The 20,934-nt window shown below is 57.2% G+C and overlaps 3 protein-coding genes and 1 long non-coding RNA gene across 12 annotated transcripts in view; 3 read left to right on the top strand and 1 right to left on the bottom strand.

The window, feature by feature from the left end:
* On the top strand, positions 1-6,100 carry FLAD1 (flavin adenine dinucleotide synthetase 1). Its single transcript, XM_042254899.2, has 8 exons — positions 1-349; positions 539-763; positions 2,311-3,055; positions 3,971-4,118; positions 4,574-4,672; positions 4,751-4,940; positions 5,697-5,770; positions 5,887-6,100. Exons 2-8 carry the CDS (start codon positions 683-685, stop codon positions 6,020-6,022), a joined length of 1,473 nt encoding a protein of 490 aa, XP_042110833.1. The 5' UTR covers positions 1-349; positions 539-682; the 3' UTR covers positions 6,023-6,100.
* Positions 1,634-15,765, bottom strand: LOC132659711 (uncharacterized). The gene is made up of 2 exons (XR_009600453.1): positions 15,428-15,765; positions 1,634-6,976 (listed from the first exon to the last, which is right to left on the bottom strand). It is a non-coding gene; the product is annotated as an uncharacterized LOC132659711 (long non-coding RNA).
* On the top strand, positions 6,219-7,308 carry LENEP (lens epithelial protein). The gene is made up of 2 exons (XM_042254901.2): positions 6,219-6,855; positions 6,940-7,308. The coding sequence occupies exon 1, from the start codon at positions 6,536-6,538 to the stop codon at positions 6,800-6,802; it is 267 nt and encodes an 88-aa protein (XP_042110835.1). The 5' UTR covers positions 6,219-6,535; the 3' UTR covers positions 6,803-6,855; positions 6,940-7,308.
* Positions 14,594-20,934, top strand: part of ZBTB7B (zinc finger and BTB domain containing 7B) — a 15,773-nt gene continuing 9,432 nt past the window's right edge. For 2 of the 9 annotated variants that reach the window (XM_042254929.2, XM_027975930.3), the window contains exons 1-2: positions 14,594-14,652; positions 14,810-14,910. Coding sequence is in view for 3 of the 9 variants with exons in the window: in XM_042254904.2 (XP_042110838.1) it covers positions 20,151-20,317 (167 nt within the window). In the remaining 6 variants the exon portion in view is untranslated. Of the gene's footprint in view, positions 14,653-14,809; positions 14,911-15,437; positions 20,318-20,934 lie in introns of those variants that run through there. The other 7 variants (XM_042254909.2, XM_027975933.3, XM_027975939.3 and 4 more) reach the window with 6 other exon arrangements.

Raw genomic sequence — 20,934 nt, forward strand, 5'->3', positions numbered from 1 at the left:
GAGTACGGAAGCTGCCCCGAGACAGGAGGGAAGGAGAGAGGGAAAGACCCGGTGAAGGGGTAAGAGGCAGGTGAGAACCTGGAAGAGCTCAGCAATCTGAAGCGTGGCGGGAAAAGACAGGATTCTGGGCTAGAAAGGGTGTGGAAGCCTGCAGAAGAAGGCTGCTGAGTTCTGGTCGGTGGTGGAAGGAGGGAACGCATTTAAAGGGGCCAAGGCCCAGGATAAGGTAGACATTTAAAGGGACAGGTGCCCCAAAGAGAAGAGACATATAAATATAAAAGCACAGATGCCCTGGATAGAGTCGACACTAGAGAAGCCGAGCTCTGCAGACAGAAGACATTTTTAAGTGGTAGGTTCGAAAGAGAAGGACATTTTAAGGAGACTGGGACGGAGCATAGAAGACATTAAAAGAGGTATGGGCTAGAGTTTAAGAACACGTTTATTAAACGGACAGGGATAACGGAGTCGATTGTCAAGGGCCTGGTGAGGAAAACTATGCACTCCTCCTCTTCCCCATTGTCCTTTCTGGCTCCTCCAGGTTCCCTCCACCCCGGAATCCCTCTTCCCAGGCTGTGACCCTCAGTGCCCTGTAGACCTGGCTGGCCCCCAGTGCTTGCGACCCCTATTTGGGGGTCTGGGTGGCTACTGGAGGGCCTTCCAGAGGGGCAGAGAAAGCGGGACCATGGCGTCTAGGGCCTCTGAACCTCCGCCAGGGCGCAGCGTGACGGCGGGCATCATCATTGTTGGAGATGAGATCCTCAAGGTGTGTCTGGGACAGGAGGGGGGAGGGGCAGAATTCTCCGGTCCTTGGGAGCTTGCTCCACGTTCTGTTGAGGGAGGGTGAACCAGGGTGGGAGCCCTCTTGCTGCAGTAGGGCCCTGGAGTGAGTCCAAGATATTGGCGGAAAAGTGACCCTTATTCTTTCGATTACTCTGTTGAAAAACTTGTAGCAAAGTCCCTACAAATTGACAAGCAGTATGGAGAAGGAAATGGCAACCCACTCCAGTGTTCTTGCCTGGAGAATCCCAGGGACGGGGGAGCCTGGTGGGCTGCCGTCTGTGGGGTCGCACAGAGTCAGACACGACTGAAGCGACTTAGCAGCAGCAGCAGGTAGGGGGAGGAGGACCTTTACAGAAATGACAAGGAGTCCAGCGTGTATAGGAGGTGCAGGTACATGTATTATTTCAGAGTTATGTCCAGCCTATTTGGAAAAATGATCCAAAGCATTCAGGAGAGATAGAAGGAAAGTACTAGAAGGGGGAAATCTCTTCTGAATGATCAGGGAAGTCTCACTAGAGGTCATGATGGGCATCAGGTTTGTAAGAGTAGTACTGAGTGCTTACTAGGGCCTGGGAGTGTGCTTGTATTACATCACATATGTGATTTTCCTAATCCTTACAACAACCCTGTGATGTGGGTACTTTTATTACAAATCTAAATGAATAAATAATAAGACTGAGGCTCAGAAACGTTGAGAAGCTTTCCCTGAACAGCTAGTAAGTGGTAGGTGGGATTCCAGCTTGATTTGCATTTACTCCAGAGCCAACCTTAACCACTAAACTCTGTAGAGAAGTAGAAGGAGATGGGGCTGGAAAAGAAGAGTGCGAACACACCACAGACACACAGCCTCAAATATTCTGCAAAGGAATTTGAACTTTATTCTGTATATGGTTGGAAATAACAAGTGACTTTTGAGCCAAGAGTGACACAATCACAGTGACATGTTAGGAAGGTTGCTGCGGAGGCCTAGGGCAGAGTGCTGTGGCAGGACACTGGGAGCCTGGCCAGGGGTCTGTTGCCACCATCCAGGTGAAAAGTGCCAAGGACCTGTTTGGTGGCAGTAGGAACAAAGAAGAGAGCAGATGGAGAGACATTTCAGAAGTAGAATTGACAGCGTGAAGGGCCTGACAGGCTGCCGACAGTGTCTGAGGATGCCACTGACCAAAATGACCACGGCCAGGAATCTGAAGATGCCCTGAAGCACTTGGGGCCAGGGGACTGAAACTGTCAGGGCTGCTGAGGAAGTGGATGAGTGGTCCACATAAAACTGATAATTGAATCCATAAGCAGAGAGGGGGTCAAGGTCCAAGCGCAGAGATGGAAGCCCAAGGTGGATCACATTACCCCTGACTCCTTTCACATGGATTTTTCCACCCTTGGGCCCAGTGTGGGCTTGTGGGCTGCCGGAGGCGGGTGTCCCCCAAAGGGCAGCGTGCTCCGTCAGCAGGCAGTTGCAGCTTGATCCTTCCTGCTTTGCCCTGCATCCCCACAGCACTGACACACTCATCTTCCCCATCCCCAATCTCCCAGGGACACACTCAAGACACCAACACCTACTTTCTGTGCCGGACACTGCGTTCCCTGGGGGTCCAGGTGTGCCGAGTCTCTGTGGTACCCGATGAGGTAGCCACCATCGCAGCTGAGGTCACAGCTTTCTCCAGCCGCTTCACCCACGTCCTCACAGCAGGGGGCATCGGCCCCACACATGATGATGTGACCTTTGAGGCAGTGGCCCAGGCCTTTGGGGACGAGCTCAAGCCACATCCTGAGCTGGAAGCGGCCATCAAGGCCCTAGGAGGGGCGGGCTGGGAGAAACTGTCGCGAGTGCCCACCTCTGCCCGCCTGCATTATGGCACAGATCCTCGCACTGGCCACCCCTTCCGATTCCCACTAGTCTCCGTCCGAAATGTCTACCTCTTTCCGGGAATTCCAGAGCTGCTTCGTCGGGTGCTGGAAGGGCTGAAGGGGCTGTTCCGAAACACAGCTGTTCAGTTCCACTTGCGGGAAATGTATGTGGCAGCTAACGAGGCCTCTATCGCCCCCATCCTGGCTGAGGCCCAGGCCCATTTTGGGCGCAGGCTTGGCCTGGGTTCCTACCCTGACTGGGGCAGCAACTACTATCAGGTGAAGCTGACACTGGACTCGGAGGAAGAAGGGCCCCTGGAGGAGTGCCTGGCCTACCTGACTGCCCGTCTGCCCCAAGGATCAGTGGTCCCCTACGTGCCCAATGCCGTGGAGCAGGCCGGTGAGGCCGTGTACAAACTCACTGAGTCAGGTAGGGGCCTCCTGGGGAAGGGGCAGCAGGCAGCAGACCACCGGTGCCACCCTGGGTCTTAGGAGCAGTGGGCTGTTGAAGGCTTGCTGCAGATCCAAGAGAGGGTAGAAGATAGCTACAGCAGATCCATTCATTCTTCCAGTAAATACCAGTTGATATTTGAATCCATAAGCAGAGAGGAGGTCAAGGTCCTCCTTGAGTACCTCCTTTCAGCAACATTGTGCTGGGTGTTGGGGGTTTAGCTCAACAGGACAGAGGTACCCCTGCTCTGGACAAGGAGTTTTAACAGGAGAGGGGAATGTTAAAAAGGTAATCATGCATGAGGGATCAGTGATGAGGGGGGGTTCCACAGCAGGGAGATCAGCCTTGATCTGGGGTTGGAGAAGGCTTCCCTGGATGAGTGACACAGAAGCTGAGTGATGAGGATTTTCATGTGGCGCTAGTGGTAAAGCACCCCCTTGCCCATGCAGAAGACTTAAGAGACGCAGGTTTGATCCCTAGGTCAGGAAGATCTCCTGGAGGAGAACATAGCAATCCAGTCCAGTATTCATGCCTGGAGAATCCTGTGGACAGAGGAGCCTGGCGGGATGCAGTCCGTAGGGTTCATAAAGAGTCAGACACAAGTGAAGCGACTTAGCACGCACACACGCAAGAATTTGGTTAGACCACGAGATGGGCAAAAGGAAGCTGTGAAAGAGGGAAGGAAGCAGCATGAGCTTTGGGAGAATGAAAAGAAACCAGGACCCCCGAGGGAATACATTGAGGTGAAGGTGTGGCTAAATGGGGCAGGTGGCAGATGAAGGAACTGAACGCTGGGAAGATAGAGAGGGGCTTAGGCAAGGGCAGCTTGGCCCCCACTGCCCTCTGACAGCCCTATGTATCTAACTGATGCCCTCTTCCCTGCCTGCCTGGCAGGGTCTTCTCTGGGGGAGAAGGTGGCAGGCGCCCTCCAGACCATTGAGACTGCCCTGGCTCAGTACAGCCTCACCCAGCTCTGCGTGGGCTTCAATGGAGGCAAGGACTGCACTGCCCTTCTGCACCTCTTCCACGCCGCAGTGCAAAGGTGAGCTCACCCCCTCGGGGGAGACCCCAGAGACAGAGCTGCCCCATTCGCTAGTTCCCCATCCTAAGAAGCAGGAAGGAAGGGGGGTGTCTGGGTGGGGCTTGGCAGGGTGATAGCCACAGTTACCTCTCAGTTCCGATCCTCCCCATATTTATTGAGCATCTGCCACCTGCCTGGTCCTGAGTATGGATGTGCGAGCCACCTTCCCCAACCACAGGGAGGTCACAGTCCTGTCTGGGAGGTAAGGCCTACATACTAGAAACGGGTGTGGGCTCCAGATTTGAGAAACCAGAGTGGGCTTGCCAGAGGAAATGGATTCTTCCCTTCAGATGAGAAGGACGAGGAAAAGGGAGGAGAGGGTGTCTATTCCAGTGGCCAAAGGGAACAGAGCAAGCTCTCTGGGGAGTGTTTCCCTGCCCATCCTGGCAAGCCAATGGATCCTGCCCCCTCCCCAGGAAGTGCCCTGATGCTCAGGAGCCCCTCCAGATCCTGTATATCCGCAGCATCTCCCCTTTTCCTGAGCTGGAGCAGTTTCTACAGGACACCATCAAGAGGTACTAGGGGCCTTGAAGATTTGGGATCCCAGAGAGACTTGGGAGGGCCCACTCCTGACTTCCGGCGCTCTTCCTCAGGTACAATCTGCAGGTGCTGGAGGCTGAGGGAGACATGAAGCAGGCCCTGAGTGAGCTGCAGTCACGGCACCCCCAGCTGGAGGCTGTGCTGATGGGCACCCGCCGCACTGACCCCTACTCCCGCAGCCTCTGCCCCTTCAGCCCCACCGACCCAGGCTGGCCTGCATTCATGCGGATCAACCCACTCCTGGTATGGGGGAGGGGTTTATCGCCTTCAGTCTCCTGTCCCCTGTCAGTCATTGCACCCTGGCTTCCTGGGGTGGGAGGGTTAGACCCTTGGGCTTGGATGAAATGGCCCCATCAGCCAAGGGCAGCAGTGGTATTTGTTCGTTCAGCCTTTTGATCAGGTTTTATTGAGCACTAATTCAACAGCAAGCATTGTGGACCAAACAGTGTCTTAGACCTGTGCTGTCCAATATGGTAGCCGTGAGCCATTTATTTACACTTGAATTGTAATTAACTGAAATGAAATATAAATTGCTTTAAAAAGTTGAATTGTATACTTTAAAAAGATGAATATCATGGCTTATGAATTATATCTCGATTTTTAAATTAAATACAATTCAAACTTCAGTTCCTTAGTTGTATGTTGTACTAGCCTTATGTCAAATAACTACCATGTTAGACAGCATAGATACAGACCATTTCCATCACTGCAGAAAGTTCTAATGGACAGCACAGGCTTACACAAATAGCCTTAAACAGCCTCTCCCTTTCCTCCTGGAAATTACATGCCAGTGGAGGGTGGCCTGAGAATGGGGAGGGGAGGGATGGTTTCTCTCATTGATTGGTGTACACAGAGCAAGATGTACCAGAGAGTTTAGTAGCAGGCCCTCCCTCAGAGGCTAGGGGAGCGAAAGAACCGGGATAGGCCCTTTCCCAGGTAGATGAGGGTAGATGTGGGAGGGGGAGTATTTGTGACTCTGCTCTGACACTGGCCTCCCAGGACTGGACCTACAGAGACATCTGGGACTTTCTGCGCCAACTGTTTGTCCCCTACTGTATCCTGTATGACCGAGGGTAAGGTTGGGGGAACAGGATGGGTATGTGGAAGACATGAGGGTGCTGGGACTGGGAACACCAAGCCCACCGCAAACCCACCATACCCTCCACCCCCCACCCCACCCCCTACCCAGCTACACGTCACTGGGGAGCCGGGAGAACACAGTACGGAACCCGGCCCTGAAGTGCCTGAGCCCAGGAGGACAGCCCACCTACCGTCCGGCCTACCTGCTTGAGAACGAAGACGAGGAGCGGAACTCCCGCACATGACGGCCCGCTCCTGCCCTTTCCAAGGAAGGAAGGAGGCCACCCTGGGGTCTAACCTGTCAATAAACCACCTCTCCTGTGCCTGTTGCTCTGGCTGTGCCTTTGTCTTCCTGCTCCAGGGAATGGGAGAAGCAAAAGGAAGCCAGGCCCTGGCAGCTCGGAGCCCCCAGTGCTCACTCTAAGGGGGATGGGGGGGCAGAGCAGGCTGGAAAGGAGCTCTCACTGATTATTTTCAGTGCCAGCCTCAGCAGGAGCCCAATAGAGGGCAGAAGCAGGGAGCAGTGCCAACCCTGGGGGGTAGGAGGGAGGGACAACCAGGCAGTAGACCCAGGGTTTCAAGACCCAGGCTGGAAGAAGGGAAGCTGAGCTGGCCTGCCCATGTAGGATGAAAGATGGAGTGGCCAGGCTCTACTACTAACCCCATCCCAGCATCTCTGGGCACAAGGGCTGACTCAGCCCATTCTCGGGCCCAGAACCTTCCCTGTGCTAGACCCTGGGGCCCTTGTGCCCACAGTCATGAGGTCTGAAGGGGGTGGGGACAATGATGATAAAAGGCACCAGACACAGCTACCACACCCTTCCTCAGCTGCAGCCTACATGCAGCCCCGGACACAGCCCCTAGCCCAGGCCCTGCCCTTCTCCCTCCGAGGGGTCCTGCGAGACACTGGACTTCGGGTTCCCATTATGAAGATGGGCACAGGGTGGGAGGGCCTGCAGCGGACCCTGAAGGAAATGGCCTACCTCCTCCTCTGCTGCTGGTGTATCAAGGAGCTGCTGGATTAATGGTGGCCGAGACCTGCCTCCACTCCACAGGCACCATGGCTGGCATCACTCAGGTGGGCAGGGTAGGGCAGACAGGAGGCATGGTTGCAACTTCTGTGGCAGAGCCTGCCTCTCAGCTTCCCATTCTTCTTTTTTAGCACCCAGTCCAGCATCCATCAAGACTCCCGGAGCCAGCTGTGCTTGACCAAGGATGGGCCACAAACAGCGAGTGAAGTGGTATCCTGGTTCCAGTTTGTGCCATCTGTCAGACCTGCCTCATCTCTGGGCCTCCGTTCCCAGCCCCCACCTCCAGCGCACCTCTGGTGCACAGGAGCTTGGCCTGCTGGCTAGGACCCCAGTCAGACTGCAGCAGGACCTGGCGCTCCTCCAAGTCTGGCTCAGGGAGCCTACTGGCCCAGATGGCTGATCTTACCATACCCTCCCAATACCAGGAATGGCCTGCCCCCAGTCTCTTTGTTTGAGAATCACTGAACTATATGTATAATAAATAGGCCTTGAGACCGAAAGTTCTAAATGTCTACAGGGGAATCAGAAAAAGTCAGCACCGCAACAGTTTGGGACCCAGGGAGGAATGGAGGTTGTCCTGGATAGAAAGACTGAAAGCCAGGTTTCCTGACTCACTGGTGCCTGGGTGGGGAGGGCGTTGGGTGGAAAGGCCAGGTTCCTCCCAACGTGTAGAAAAGGAGGAGTCTAGCTTGGGTGGGGTCTTTATGAGGCCCTCCATGTAAGGCTGGGAACCTAAATAGAAGACCTGATCTAGCCACCTCCCTGACCCTGAAGATCTTGGGGAAAGCGCTGAGCTGGTACTAGTTCCCAGCTTACAGAGATCAGGCCCTGCTCCTCTAGCTCACACACAAAGCTGCAAGAGAAAGCTGTCCTGCAGGCTTATGACAATGCACAGGACACAGCCAGAATGAGCAGAATTGACTCTTTGCTTCCCCTTGGCAGCCACCAACACATGCTCTCCCTAAATCACTCCCTGGGATCAGTACACACCAGTTATTTACATCATCTTGCTCCTGCCTACTGACATGCCCACTCAGACTCCCACAACCTCAAAGCCAGCCAAAGTGTCCCTCGGATCTCTAGCCAGCATTCTCTGGGGCCCAGTTATGCCTTTCCCCCATTCTATCCTGGGACACTGGCCTGGAGGTGGTATATGTGACCCTCTCCAGCTGCCAGGGACCAGCTCTTCCTCAGACTTCTTAGTTAATTCCTTTTCCCCTGGGCTTGTTTTCTTTTTGTTTGTCAAAGTAACATATGCCTAGAGAAAAGAACTTTGATAATTCTTTATCCCCTAGCTTTCCTCCCCAGAGGTAACCATGGTGACCTATTTCTTGGACAGCATTTTTTTTTTAATTCTTTAAATTGATGTGTAGTTGACTTACAATATTATATTAGTTTCAGGTGTATAGCACAGTGATTCAAAATTTTTATAGATTATACTCCATTTAAAGTTATTATAAAATATTGGCTATATTCCCTGTGCTGTACAAAATACATTTGTAGCGTATTTGTTTTATACATAGTAGTTTGTACCTCTTAATCCCCTAGATCTAACTTGTCTCTCCCCCTTCCCTCTCCACTAGTAACCACTAATTTGTTCTCTTTATCTTATATTCATTCATTTTGTTTTTTAGATTCCACATGTGAGTGATAACATACCATGTTTGTCTTTCTCTCTCTGACTTATTTCATTAAGCATAATACCCTCCAGGTTCAACCATGCTGTTGGAAATGGCAAAAGATTCATTCATTCATTTAACATATTATTGAGCATCTGCTATATGCCATTCTGGCTGCTTTGAATACAGCAGAGAACAAAACAGATCCCTGTACTTACAGAGCTCAGGTGCTGGTGGGTAGAGACAGAAAATATAAAAACAAGCACATTGATGTTATTAGGTGATAGGTGCTATGGAAAAAGAGAAAGTTGAGATAGGGATGGGGGTTGGAGCAAGCCTAGTAGACCATGGTAACAATTTGAGATTGTATGCTGAGTGAAATAAGGAACTGTTGCAGGCAGCTGAGCATGAACTGATTTTTTTTATTTAAAACGTTCACACTGGCGCTGGGTTGAGAATAGCCGTTAGGGGACCAAGGGTAGAACAGTATAGACCTCTTAGGAGGTAATGGGCACAGTTGGAGCCAGATGTGTTGGTGGCTTATAGCAGGCTTACAGCCATAGCAGTGGAGAGAAGCGGCTGCATTCTGCATATATTTGTCCTTCTAGTTAATAACATACTCTACACCCTGCTCAGCACCTTGCTGTTTTTGCTTCACATACCTTGTAAAGGATTTCATACCAGTATACTTACGACCTGTCCATTCTTTTTTATGGTAGCATGGTACTCTATAGTACTCCAAATCAAGGTTATTTCCTATCCCTGGCAGCCCCACATCCACAAAATGCAGGTCAGTGTTCTTCCCTGGTGTCTCCAGGGCCCCAGGGCCCAGCAGTGAGAAGGTCCTGAATCCACCCAGAGAGAGGTTAGTGGTAGAGGTGGATAAAGAATTCGCCTTCGCCTCTGAATTTGGAGTTCCCTTTCCCCACTGTAGTCTGCACCCTGCTTGGCAGGCTCCAGCCATGGCCTCACTCGAGCTGGAGAAGTCTGCCTCCTTTTCCTTTCTTAGACCTCACTCCCACCAAGCTGCAGCAGTGCTGGCGGTGGATCCTAAAGTCTGAGGCTTCTGGCTTTGCCAGAGGAGGGGATGTCTGGCAAGGGCCCCTGGGGAAGTGGTAGGTAGAGGAAGGCAGGGCCCAGGGCTGTGGGCCGTGGTAGGAGCTGAAGGAGGGAGACAAGTAGTGACTGCCAGTAGCCCAGGGAGAGTGTCAGAGCTGGAAAGAGAGTCAGAGCTCTGAAAGGGGAAAGACTGGAGAGAGAGATGGGGAGGATAACAGAAACCTCATACACCATTCCAAAAGCCCGGTTCAGCTAGAGTGCTCTGAGCCTTCCAAAAGTCCACTTCAGAAGTAGGTAGGACAAGAGTAATTGTCATATCTTTACATGAAGGAACAAGCCCGGAGAGCTGAGGTGACCCCTCCAAAGTCGCACAAACAGCACTCTGCAGTAGGGTAGTCATTTGGTGAGCCCAGATTTTTTTCATCTCAAATTCAGAGCCTCTCTCAATTAGCCTGCCTTCCTCTCCTGAACCCATGCTTGGGATGGTGGTCTAAGTGGCCTGGGAGGCAGGGCCAGGAAAGCAAAAGGGTGGAGGGGACAATCAACTCTATTCTACACCCACTCCATGATCTCCCGTTTGACCTCAACCCTAAGCTCCCTTCGTTCTTCATTTCCTACTGGGGGCATTTGGGAGGCCCAGCTATGCCCTTTCCATGTCAGCCACAGAGCCAGGAGACTCCCTACTGGTCTAGAAGGGAAAGTGAGTGGCAGTTTCCCGGTAGTGTTCTCTTCCCATTTAGAATAAGCTCCGGTTTTGAATGTCCAAACCACTCTCTCCAGAACTCACTGGAGGGGGATGAGGGGAGGGATAAAGGAAGATGGATAGGGAAGACCAAGACAGGGAGGAATGGGTAAGAGCTCTTCTACCCACCGTCCCCCACCCCCGGGACCCCCTAGTGGCAACAAGGGGTAGAGGACTAGGCCGGTAAAGTGAGGAAAGTCAGGCAGAACTGAAGGGGTAAAAGGTAAAGCCGCGGTGTCCAGTCCTGTGTGATTCTTTGAGAAACTATGGACTGTAACCCGCCAGGCTCCTCTGCCCATGGAATTTTCCGGGCAAGAATACTGGAGTGGGTTGCCATTCCCTACTCCAGAGGATCTTCCCGACCCAGGGATGGAACCCACGTCTCTGGCTTCTCCTGCGTTGGTAGGCGGGTTCTTTACCACTGCGTCACCTAGGAAGCGTTTTACCAGTACCGGCTTTGTACCTGCACTGGTTGCTTCGGGTGAGGTCAGTTTTCCTCACTCTCTCTCAGTTTCCTCGTCGGAACTCGAAGAACTGAACTGGCAGAACTGGAAGTGACTCCCCAAATACGACAGCATGCGGAGGAAAAGCGGCCTTATTCATAACCAGGATTCCCAGCTGATTACCTCGGGCATGACCCTCAATGGTGTGCAGAAAGTAGGTGGAGAGGGATCGAGAAAAGTGGTCTGAGGAGCCGTGCGCAATTAACTAGATATTATAGTGATGCTCTTGGGAGAGTCCCGCGTTTTCCCAGCAACACTGAAAGCTGGGCAGAAGGCAGTGTGGCAGCTGTTTCACTGGCGCCGGAGCGCCGACCTCCAAGGGCATCGGCTCTTATTTGCATCCCTATTTGCATCTCGTTTGCACATGAGTTATCTCCCCTTCAAAAGGCAGAAGTCCTTTCTAGTTACTCCCAGCTGAAGCTGTCTACTCCCGTCTTTGCCAACCTTAGGGGTATATCCATTTTTCTGGCCATTCTCTGTCTCCTCTGACGGGCGCCCCTTCGTGCTCTTAGGTCGTTCGCTCTCAATCCTTTGCCTATCCCAGCTTCAAGGCAGCGACCCGGCTCGAGAAGCCGGGGGACCTGCGCCGCCTGGCGGCTGGAGGGAGGAAACTGAGGGCAAGGCGGTTCTGTTTCGCCTTCTCTGGGACGTGGAGTTTTGGAAAATGTTCCCCCGAACTTCCTGAGGCTAAATTTATCTCCCCCTGCCCTGGGGGGCGCAGAGATCCCGGCGACGATTAGCGCTGCGCGGCAGCGCGCTCCCGCCCAGAGGCCCGGAATAGGCGCCGAGTTATAAATAGAGCAGCCCGCAGGTGTGGGGGGAGTCGGCGGGAGGGGGGCAACCCTGGCAGCCACGGTCCCTTCAGGTGGGTTGGGCGGTCACGGTGGGGGCGCCGGGGCTGCGGTCTGAGCGCCCCCAGCGGTTTCCTGGGCGGCGGGTTTTTCGAGGGAAGCGGAGGCAGCCTGGGGAAGGCGGAGAGTGGGGAAGAGGTGGGCGCCCGGCGCAGGCTGAAGCTCCGCTTCCAGCTCAGCCCCTCCACATTCCAAAACAGGCCCTTAGACCCACTCTTTCAGTACCCCGCCCAGGCCCAGTTTCGCCTTTCTTCCCGTCAGAAGTACTCTCTTCTTCGGGCTCTGCAAGTATCCAGGTCCCTTGCAGCTGCTCCTTGGCGCACGTGGCCCCAACCCCAGGTGTGCAGTTCCCCTTAAAAAGGGGGTTAACTCCGGGCAGACCTGGACATTCATCCTTCTCTTTGGTCAACCACTTCATCCTCCGGGTATTTACAGACCTCCTGCTAATTTGCCCCCAAATTTAGGTCTAGTTGGTTGCCTGAAAATGTATGTCTGAAAGTGTGGATTTTGGAAGTGCCCAGATCCCCAGGAAGCCCCTTGGAGATCCCACACTTGCCCTCCAGTTCCCGGTTCCAGTACAGGCCTAGTAGCTGGGCAGGGGTGGTCGCAGGCCTCGGGGGTTTCGTGGGAGGGGGCGGGGGGCCCAGTCAGCTTTTATTGGCTGAAATAGCCGCAGTTGTTTGGCGAAGTAAGGCTTGGAGTTGGGGGTTCAGCAGGAATTTCAAGTTGGGGGTTCCACCCTTTGAACGAGGAAGGGAGCCGAGAATGTGTGTGCTGGGGGCGGAGCGGGGCGGGGGGCGGGGGGAAGAGGTGGTCACTAAAAAACTAACAAGGGGTTCCAGGACTGTCCAGACTCAAGTGGGAAATGCATTCTGGCTGCTAAAAGATCCAGGTAGGGTCCAACAAGACGCCTGGCGCGACCCCCAGGAACGGGGGACATGGCGAGGCCGCTGTTCATTTTTCTATACCTAAGGGCTGATGCCAAGGCGCCTTCCTTTCTGTTGCTTCTAGAGGCTCTGGCTCTGCCCTCCCCGAGCCACTTTCCATGCCCTCTCCAGCCCGAAGCAGCCCCCTCTCCATTTCACTTGTGCTTCTGGCACTGTCGCCTTGCCCCTGGCACAGCCCTTCTCCAGTCTAGCGCGACCCCGAGCTGGAGGAGGGAGGGGAAAACCCTGGCCTGGACGCCACCGGCTCCGGGCCCTGACGAACCAGAATCTGTCCGGCGGGGCCGAGAAGAAAACCCGGAGCAGTGACCAGCCTCAGGACCCATGGGGGACAGGGACGATAAGAAAACCCGGAGCGGATTACCTATCGGGAGCGCCCCGTTCCTGCTGCTGCTACCCCCTCCTTCCTAGAGCCCCCCCAATTCTACAGTGAGATAATGTCTGGGGTGGGGGGCTGTTTGGTTTGGCCTAGGCCCTCAGGGGCGCCTCACACTTTCCGCCCCTGGCTGGGGAGCAGGGCAGCGGCCCCGAGGCTGAGTCACGGCCGGAGGGAGAGGGAGGGAGGGACCAGCACTCCGCCCCTCCCCCTGCGCGGGGATCCCGGGTCAGCCCGGGTGAGGGCTAGGGCCCCCCTGGCGCCGCCTATTGTGGTCCAACAGGTTGAGCTGGTGTCCCGCGGAGCCACCTGCTGAAAAGGGAGGGAGGCCCCCTGCGGAGGGGGCTGGGGTAGGAGAAAGCGAGCTCGACCCGGTTCGGCCCGGCAGGCCGCGGGGAGCGGAACCTGGCCCGCGATAGCCGGATTTGAATCAGTTTTACACTAGTGGGAGGGGCTCTTTGGGGTACGTAGCGCCGCAGGCCCAGTTGGAAGCGTCCCAAACGGGCTACCTTCCTCAGTTGGGGGGCACTGAAGCACATATCTCGATCCTCCTAAACCTACATATACATCGTAAAACACTCAGGTCCCCCTCGCCTTTTGGGTCTCTGAGCGAATACAAGTCCAGATGTCTCTCGGCGGAGACTCAGTTTCTCCACTTATGGCACAGCGGGATGGAGGCGGGGAGCAGGAGCTTGAGCGTTCCTCCCCTCCCCCCTCACGGACCTGGCCCCTCCCCTTCGACAATGCCAAGGCCGCAGCGGGCACCGGCTGGAGCGCAGAGGCTGCTTGCCCAGGGCGCCGTTCCCTCCCCGCGGGGCGCCGTCACGCGTGGGGAGGGAGGCAGGGTGCCTGCAGCCTCATCTCCCCCGCTCCTTCTAAGGGGGTTGGGGGTGGGGCGTAGGAGTGGAGTTGATGGCCGGGTGGCTCCCCTCCCCCTACCTCCAGGGGCCCTGACCTGATTATAGCCCCTCACGGGACCCCCTCCCTCAACCCCCTAAGTCCCTGCCTCACCCCCACCTAGCCTATTTTTCGACCTTCTCATACCCTTCCCTCCCGAGGTGCTGACCCTACAGAAGACCCTCTTAGAGAAGTGAGAGCCCTTCGGGGGAGCGGGGGCGGTGCTCGGTTCCCCGGCCGCTGCGGACACTGCCCCCTCCTCTTCCCCTCCTCCAGGTTTCAGGCCAGCCCCCTCGGCTCCGCCCCCTCCCTGGCCCAACGCAAGGCGGGACCCACTTGGGATGGGCGGGTGTTGAGGCCAATGGGCGAACAGGGCGGTGGAGTGCAGGGGGCGGGGCGGAGTTGCGGCGGAGGGCTGGATGGGGGTCGAGGGCGGAGCTCGAGTTAAGGTGGACTGGGAGAGATAGGGGCTAGAAAGAGAGAGAAAGAGGAGAGGGAGGGGGAACGGGACCGCGGCAGGTGAAGGGAGAAAGAGAGAGACAAGGAAAGAAGCAGGGAAAAGAGGAGGGTGGGAAAAGCTCAGAGTGCAAAGTAAGAGCTTGGAAGAAAAGAGCGAAAAAGGAGGGAGGGATCCATCTGCGCCCTGCAGAGACTGGCTGGACCAAGGGGTTGAAGTTTATGTCCTTATTGGGCGGAGGGAGGGGGGCCTGGGGGGGCGGGTGAAAAACCAGGAAGTGACAGAGGGTGTTGCTAAGGGTTGGGAGGGGGAGTTTGGGGGGTGGCAGGGGGCGGGGGGAGGGAGGGGAGGGATGGGGGGAAAGCAAGCAGGAGGACAGGTGAGACAGCAGGACAGGTGAGGCGGGCCCTGAGGGGGGGGGCGGGTGGGAGCCAGGTGAATGTACGGTTCTCGGCGGCCGAGGGGGGGCGGGCGGCAGGAGGAGGCAGAGGGCTGCGGAGGAGGAGCCCCCCAGCAGAGAGCGGCGAGCCACTGACCGCGGCCTTCTGACCAGGACCGGAGCAGGGCCCCAAGCCCCCGGGCCTGGCGGGGGACGCGCTTCTCCCCACACCCGGAGCCTCAGCAGCTCCAGCCAGCGGACCCAAAGGCGGAGAGGTGAGTGTACCCCACTTTTGCCTCCTGGCTAGGGGTCCCCCATACTCGAGATTACTGCAGTGTCCTTCGTCTGTCCTGTAAGTGGGACCCCCCCCACACACACGCGCGCATGCAGACCAGATTCCCACCACTCCCCTTTCCTGTGCCTTCCCGACACTCCGGGTCTTGGGAATTGATTTTAACGGGGAGGAAAGGTAGAGATGGAACTACAGCCTCCCCCAACCCAGGGCGGAGGGTCCCCAGAAACTTTCTATGCACTTCTGGGATCAGACAGACTGGCGGCTCCGGGATGGAGAGAGGGCGAGGCGGCGCCCAGCGCTCCCCTAGTCTCCTTCGTGACTTTAGAGGTAGACCCCCGACCCGACCGAGTTGAGGGAATGGAAACGCTGACGGACTCTAACTAGGACAACGCTCCCCCCACCTCCTCCGCGCCCCCTGGCGCGGTGGGTTGGACTCGGGCCAGTTGCATGGGGGGTGGGGGGAGCACAGGAGGAGCCGCGGCTTGGGGGAAAGTTACCGGCTGGACTATTTGGTTTCTTGCGCTTCCACAGCCGCGCTCTCTCGCCGGTAGTGGGGCTCAGCGACGACCTCCGAGCGATACAGAACGACCCCTCTCTCCGCCGCCCCTCAATCCCACTCTCTTCGTTCGGGCTCCAGTACTGCCGCCACCTTTTCAAAGCCAGCTCCTGCCCCCAGAACCCAAGAGCGAGTGTGGGCGACTAGGAAGAATCCTACCTATCATCCGTCCCCCACCGGCGCTGGCGCACCTGCCCCTACCCGGAGTGGGGGTCGCTACTGTGTTGTTGTAGGACCTAGTCTGAGCGCGGCTGGCAGAGGGTTGCCATTCAAAGGGGTGGGGGGCGCTGCTTTCAATTTCCAGTTTTCTCTCTCTCCTCCCACCCCACCCGAAGTAAGAGAGCGACGTGTCCCGGCCAGAGCGAGGGGGGGCCGGGAGTGGGGGGGCGGCGTGGGCAGCGGGTTGTGCCCGGACACGTGCCTGCCCAGGCGCCCCGGCCCTGCTGGTGTTTGGAGAGAGGGCGGGTCCCCTGCCCCCCGCCCCGCACAACCCCCACGTATCAAAGGGCGGCTGAGACGTGGTGAGACCTCGGGGCGCCCTGGGGGGGGGGCAGGGAGCCTGGGTCCGGAGCAGGGGAGGGGCAGAGGCGCGGGTGCTAGCTGACCCACAGGAAACGAGCGCTGCTGACCTAGTTTGGGACACCGGAAGTGGGTGCTGGGGAGAGGGGGAGACCAGCAGGCTGTCCTGGCTTCCGGGCCAGGTGGAAGGCGTTCTTGAATTGACCCCCACCCGAAAGCAGTGAAGACCCCGAGCTGCAGCTGAGAATGAGAATGAGTCAGCGCAGCTATTCCCGCTTCCCTCAACTTATTCCTGGAGGAGGGAGACAGTTTATCAAGGCGCTGGGGGAGCCAGATTGGGCAGTGAGGGGTTAAACTGGGATAGGAACTCTCTCTTCCCTGAAGGTGCATGTGTGTAGGGGGGGGGGGGTGAGGACTGGAGGATTATGGGGTTGCCTCCTGCTCCCCCCACACACACCAACTGGTTTGGTCACCCCTGTACCCGTCTGGCACTGCTGGGAGAGCTGGCATGGAGTGGGCATCAGGTTGGGCAGAGAGAGTGGGCATATGGAGTATTGTGCTGGCTGGAGAGGGACATATTTGTGACTGAGTTTGGGTAGCAGTTAGTATTCCTCCTTGGTGGTGACTGGGGAGAAGGGCAGGGGGCTCCCCCTGGAGCAGCTGATGAAACAAGAAGAAATCTCTGTCAGTGCTGCCTGTCCCTGGCCCCCGGGACCCCGGCTCCCCCAGCGTGCCTCTGTTACATGGTTGCTGTGGGCACGACGCAGCCTGCTGGCACCCCCAGACACTGTCCCCTCCCTTGGGTACCACACCCCTCAACCTTAGTACAGGGGTCAGGAAGGGGTTAATAGCATCCAAAAGGGGCTCTGGGGAAGAAAGCAGGCAGTGCCCACTAGGCTCAGGTGTCAAGGAGGCCTGCTCCACTGGGGCACTCTCATCCCTGCTCAGCTCCGGCTGACATGGACCCCAGTGACTGGGAGACAGGTGCTGACCTCTTTCCCCTTCCCCATGGTGCCCCCTGGCACCCAGGGCCCCCAGCTCCTCCTTGGCCTAGTGCCTGCCCTGGGAGGGCGCGGCGGGCAGCGGGGGCTGGGCTAACAATGCACCATCGGGCCCTTTGTGTGCTTGCACTTGGCACCCTGGGGAAGGGTGGGGGAGGGGGCCCAGCGGGCATGGGGGGCGGAGCGCCTCTGGGGTGGGGACAGTGAAGGCTGGGGGAGAGAAGCAGAGAATGAAAGCAGGTGGGGAGGAAAGGGAAGTAGGTCAGCTAGGGTGCTGGCCCCCCATCCCAAGCCAGGGCAGAGAGAACCAGCCCCCGATCCTATGGCTGCCCAGATGGCATCATGCTGCCTGGGGCACAGCCTAGGACTGGGCATTTGGGGTCAGAAGTCACTGCCCAGGGGACTGCTCAGATAGAGGAGGCCTGGCCTGTACTGCCTCTTTCTTGGTGGCTAAGAGACCCAGTTCTGGCCCAAAGCCGAGGTCCCAAGACGGGTAGTGACTGGGCTCCAGGCAGGGCACTGCCCTCTGATAGAAGCCTCTGGGACTGCTTTGGGGCTTCCTGCCTCCAGCCTGCTTGGCTCCCTGACCTTCAGAGTTAAGACTGCCCTGCTACCAGGCCTTAGGGCCTATGCCTGTTTTGGCCTAGGGCTGAAGAGGAGGGTGGGGGAGGAAGGTGGGGACAGGCAGAGGGATAGGACCCTGGCATGGGGTGTGCCCGCCCTGGCCTCTTCCCCCTCCTTCTGCTGAGTAAACTCGTGAGTAAACTTGACGTTTTGCCCGGACAGTTTGAAGTTGCCTCGCCGCCCCCCCACCACCACCGGTCCTGCCAACACACAGGCGGCCAGGCGCCAAGGCTGGCCTGGGGGACTAGGGGGAAGGGGTTAGAGCTACTGTTGTCCACCATCACGGATCCTGGAGAGGCAGAAATGATCCCCCACCCAGGCAGACCCAGGTCTTGGCAAGAGTCTTGGCTGGGACCTATAAACATCTGTCCCAGAACATTGGGGAGCCTACAGAAAGTGGCCTGGAAGCAGAGCCTCTGCCCACTTCTGACTTCCACCCGCACTAAGTAAAGGCACCCAGCTACCCTCTGGTCCCCTGAGTTGCCACCTTTAATGTTCACAGGCTATGGGACACAAGGGGAAAAGCTACCTTTAGCAAATTCCACAGGGACACCAGAAAATGGTTCCCTCTTCATTCTGTCCCACAGCCTGGAGCGGGTGGGAGGCTAGTGGCCTTCCTTGGCATCTTAGCCCTCTCTTCACTGAGGCCTCCCAGTTGCCATGGCCTCAGCCCTAGAGGGTGGAATCCACATTTACCAGCAGAATTTCTTGACCTCACCCCTGGGTCTAACCCTATATATATCTCTCTCCACCATACTACTCATCAGGCCTAGCCCTAATCTTCCCCAACCCCTTCCTCTGCTTGCTAGCATCACAGAGCCGAGTCAGCTTTCAGAGCTCTCCAGCCAGAAATACTCGTGCCAGATCCAGGGGCTGACGGTGCCCCAGACAAAAGAGGGCTGGTGGCAGGTAAATGGAGCCAGTGACCCCCCACAAACATGCCAACTGACTTTTTACTTGACATCACTAATTCCTCTTAGGCCTCCCTAGGCCACCAGAATAGTCCCGAGGCCCGGCAGGGGGAAATGCCTTCCCAGTCCCTGCCGGCCTCGGAGTGGGGCTCCACCAGGCCCTTACTTTCGACCTCATGTCTCTGGCTTCAGTTTCCTTCCTGTTTCCACCGCCCCCCCCCCAGCTCCTCCCCACCCATATGCCCCTTTCAACAGACATCCTCTCCTCCTTCCTTCCTCCTTTCCTCCCGCTTTGCCTGGGAGCAGAGGTCCTCTCCCCCAATCATAGACCTCCTGCCTTTTACCTCTTCTAAACACAGTCCCCCTGGAGATTCATGACCACCTCCCATCCCCTGCTCTGCTTTCCCCACCCCATCAGCAGTGAGGCTCTGGGGAAGGCAAGAACACAGGGCTTCTCAAGGGAACTACAACTCCCAAGGTACATGCAAAGCAATTGTGGTGCATACTGGGAGTTGTAGTCCTTCTTGATCTCTCAGTTTGGTTAAGTTGGAATTTTTCTGGATGGGACTAAAAGTGGACTGGGATGACTTGGAACCTGGGGACCCGATGGATCCCCCCAGCTTGTCCTCATCACCTTGTTCCCCCAGGACACCATGTATCCATGATTGTCATCCACCCCACCCCCAGCTGAGACATGCTACCCATTCTCACCTTAGGGCTCCACCCAAGTGATGCCCACACCCTGCCCTGCTGCCCCTGGCAGGGGTGGAATGGAGGGGCCCCATGAACTCCCTCCCTGCCCCGTGCCCTCTAGGCTGGTTCCCTCCCTTTACAGGGATCAAAGGGCAGAGAGCAGCCCCACCCCACTCCCTGGCAGGCTGCGGGCACTAGGGTGATCAGGAATTGCAGGGACTCTGGTGCCCAAGCAAATGCTTGGGCAGGGGGTTGCCGGGAGGCCAGCACCTGGCAGCAGAGAGACACTGGCCCCCATCTTGGGGAGTAGAACCTTCAATAACTGTTCATCAGGCTGTCCATAGCCCCCTTGGACTCTCTTTGTATAGGCCCTAAACTGTGTACTGCCTCTTGAGGAGATGGCTTGAGAACAGGGTCTTGGGCCTTATCTGTAGGACCTAGGGGCCTGGGCCCGCCTAGCTGGCACCAAGGCACAGGGGTGACCCTCCCCCACCCCAGGCCCACAGTTGGCATGGGGCGCTGGGAGCCAGGGGGGTAGGAGGGAGAGGAGGGCAGGACTGCCAGCATCCTGGTGGGTAGGTGCCAACCGGGCCGGGAGCTGGTGAGGGGCAGCAGGCCAGCGGCATTGAGCCAGCAGCTGTTGGGGGGAAAGGGGAGGGGATATTTTAGGGGGCATTTCTGTGGCGCCCCCTCCCAGCCCAGCAGGACATGGGATGGCCTAGTGGCTGGGGGACCTAGGGCCCGCCTCGTTACAGGAATAAGAGACCCCCAGAGTTGTTTAAGTGGAACTTTGTGGCCCACCCTCCTCTGGGCTCAGAGCCCTCCTGAGTTGCCCCTCAGGCCCAGGCGGGTCCCACCCAACCGGCCAGGGTGGCAGCAGCTTACGCAAGGGGTGGGGCTAGGCGCTTCCCAGCAGATGCCCCCTCTCGGCTCCTTCCTCTTTCGGTGCCCACAGCTCCCCCCATCTGTCCACCCCACCTCAGGCCACCTCTATCCCCCTGATCCCCCTGGCCACTGGGGGCTGGCACAAGTGCTGCCCCCTGGCCTGGTTGGCAGGGGCTGGCGCCCGGGCAAAGAACTGTGGTATGTGAGTGGGTTTGGGGTGAGGCATGGGGAGGGCGGGGTGCTGCCTTGCCCAGCCCCTGAGGGCCCCAGCCCAGTACGGGGTGGGGAAAATTCGGCCAGCTCCCAAGGGTGCTGAGGGCCCCACTGGGGGTCTGAAGGGCCTCCCTGTGGTCCCCTGTTAGTCCACATGCCCTGAGGGGCTGGGACCTGGGCACCTGTCACCCCTGGCACTGACTGTCCAGGCTTCCCCTCCTCCCTCTCTGGCCACTGCTGCCTCCTGTCCCCTCCCCTCCCTTCTTCCTTCTCCTGGTCCCACCTCCAGCAGCCTCTCCCATTGCTCCTCCTCACCTCTGTCCTCCTGGACTGTCCCAGCTCCTACCTTTCCTACCGCTCACCTTTTTCCCCTTTTAGGACTGAGTCAGGACAGGCGGGGGTGGGTATAGCTGGGGCTTCGGGCACCACAGGCAGAGACTCTAGGCCCTCTCCCACGCTGCCAGGCCTCTGGTAACCCCTCCCTCCATCTGGGGGGAGGGGGGGCAGCACCCAGAGGGTTAAGGCTGTAGGGGGGAGGGGCTGGGCCAAGTCGTGGGCGGCCCCTTTGAAGGAGGGAGCTGGAGCGGGGAACAGCCACCCTG

The sequence above is a fragment of the Ovis aries genome, chromosome 1, assembly GCF_016772045.2.
Source record: "Ovis aries strain OAR_USU_Benz2616 breed Rambouillet chromosome 1, ARS-UI_Ramb_v3.0, whole genome shotgun sequence".
Lineage (NCBI taxonomy): Eukaryota > Metazoa > Chordata > Mammalia > Artiodactyla > Bovidae > Ovis > Ovis aries.

What these genes read in the sequence shown, in the direction of transcription:
- FLAD1 (XM_042254899.2), top strand. Translation starts at nt 683, where the DNA reads ATGGCGTCTAGGGCCTCTGAACCTCCGCCAGGGCGCAGCGTGACGGCG. An exon ending in TTGGAGATGAGATCCTCAAG is followed by an intron (nt 764 to 2,310) that starts GTGTGTCTGGGA and finishes CCAATCTCCCAG; the next exon opens with GGACACACTCAAGACACCAA. An exon ending in CTACAGGACACCATCAAGAG is followed by an intron (nt 4,673 to 4,750) that starts GTACTAGGGGCC and finishes GCTCTTCCTCAG; the next exon opens with GTACAATCTGCAGGTGCTGG.
- LENEP (XM_042254901.2), top strand. Translation starts at nt 6,536, where the DNA reads ATGAGGTCTGAAGGGGGTGGGGACAATGATGATAAAAGGCACCAGACA.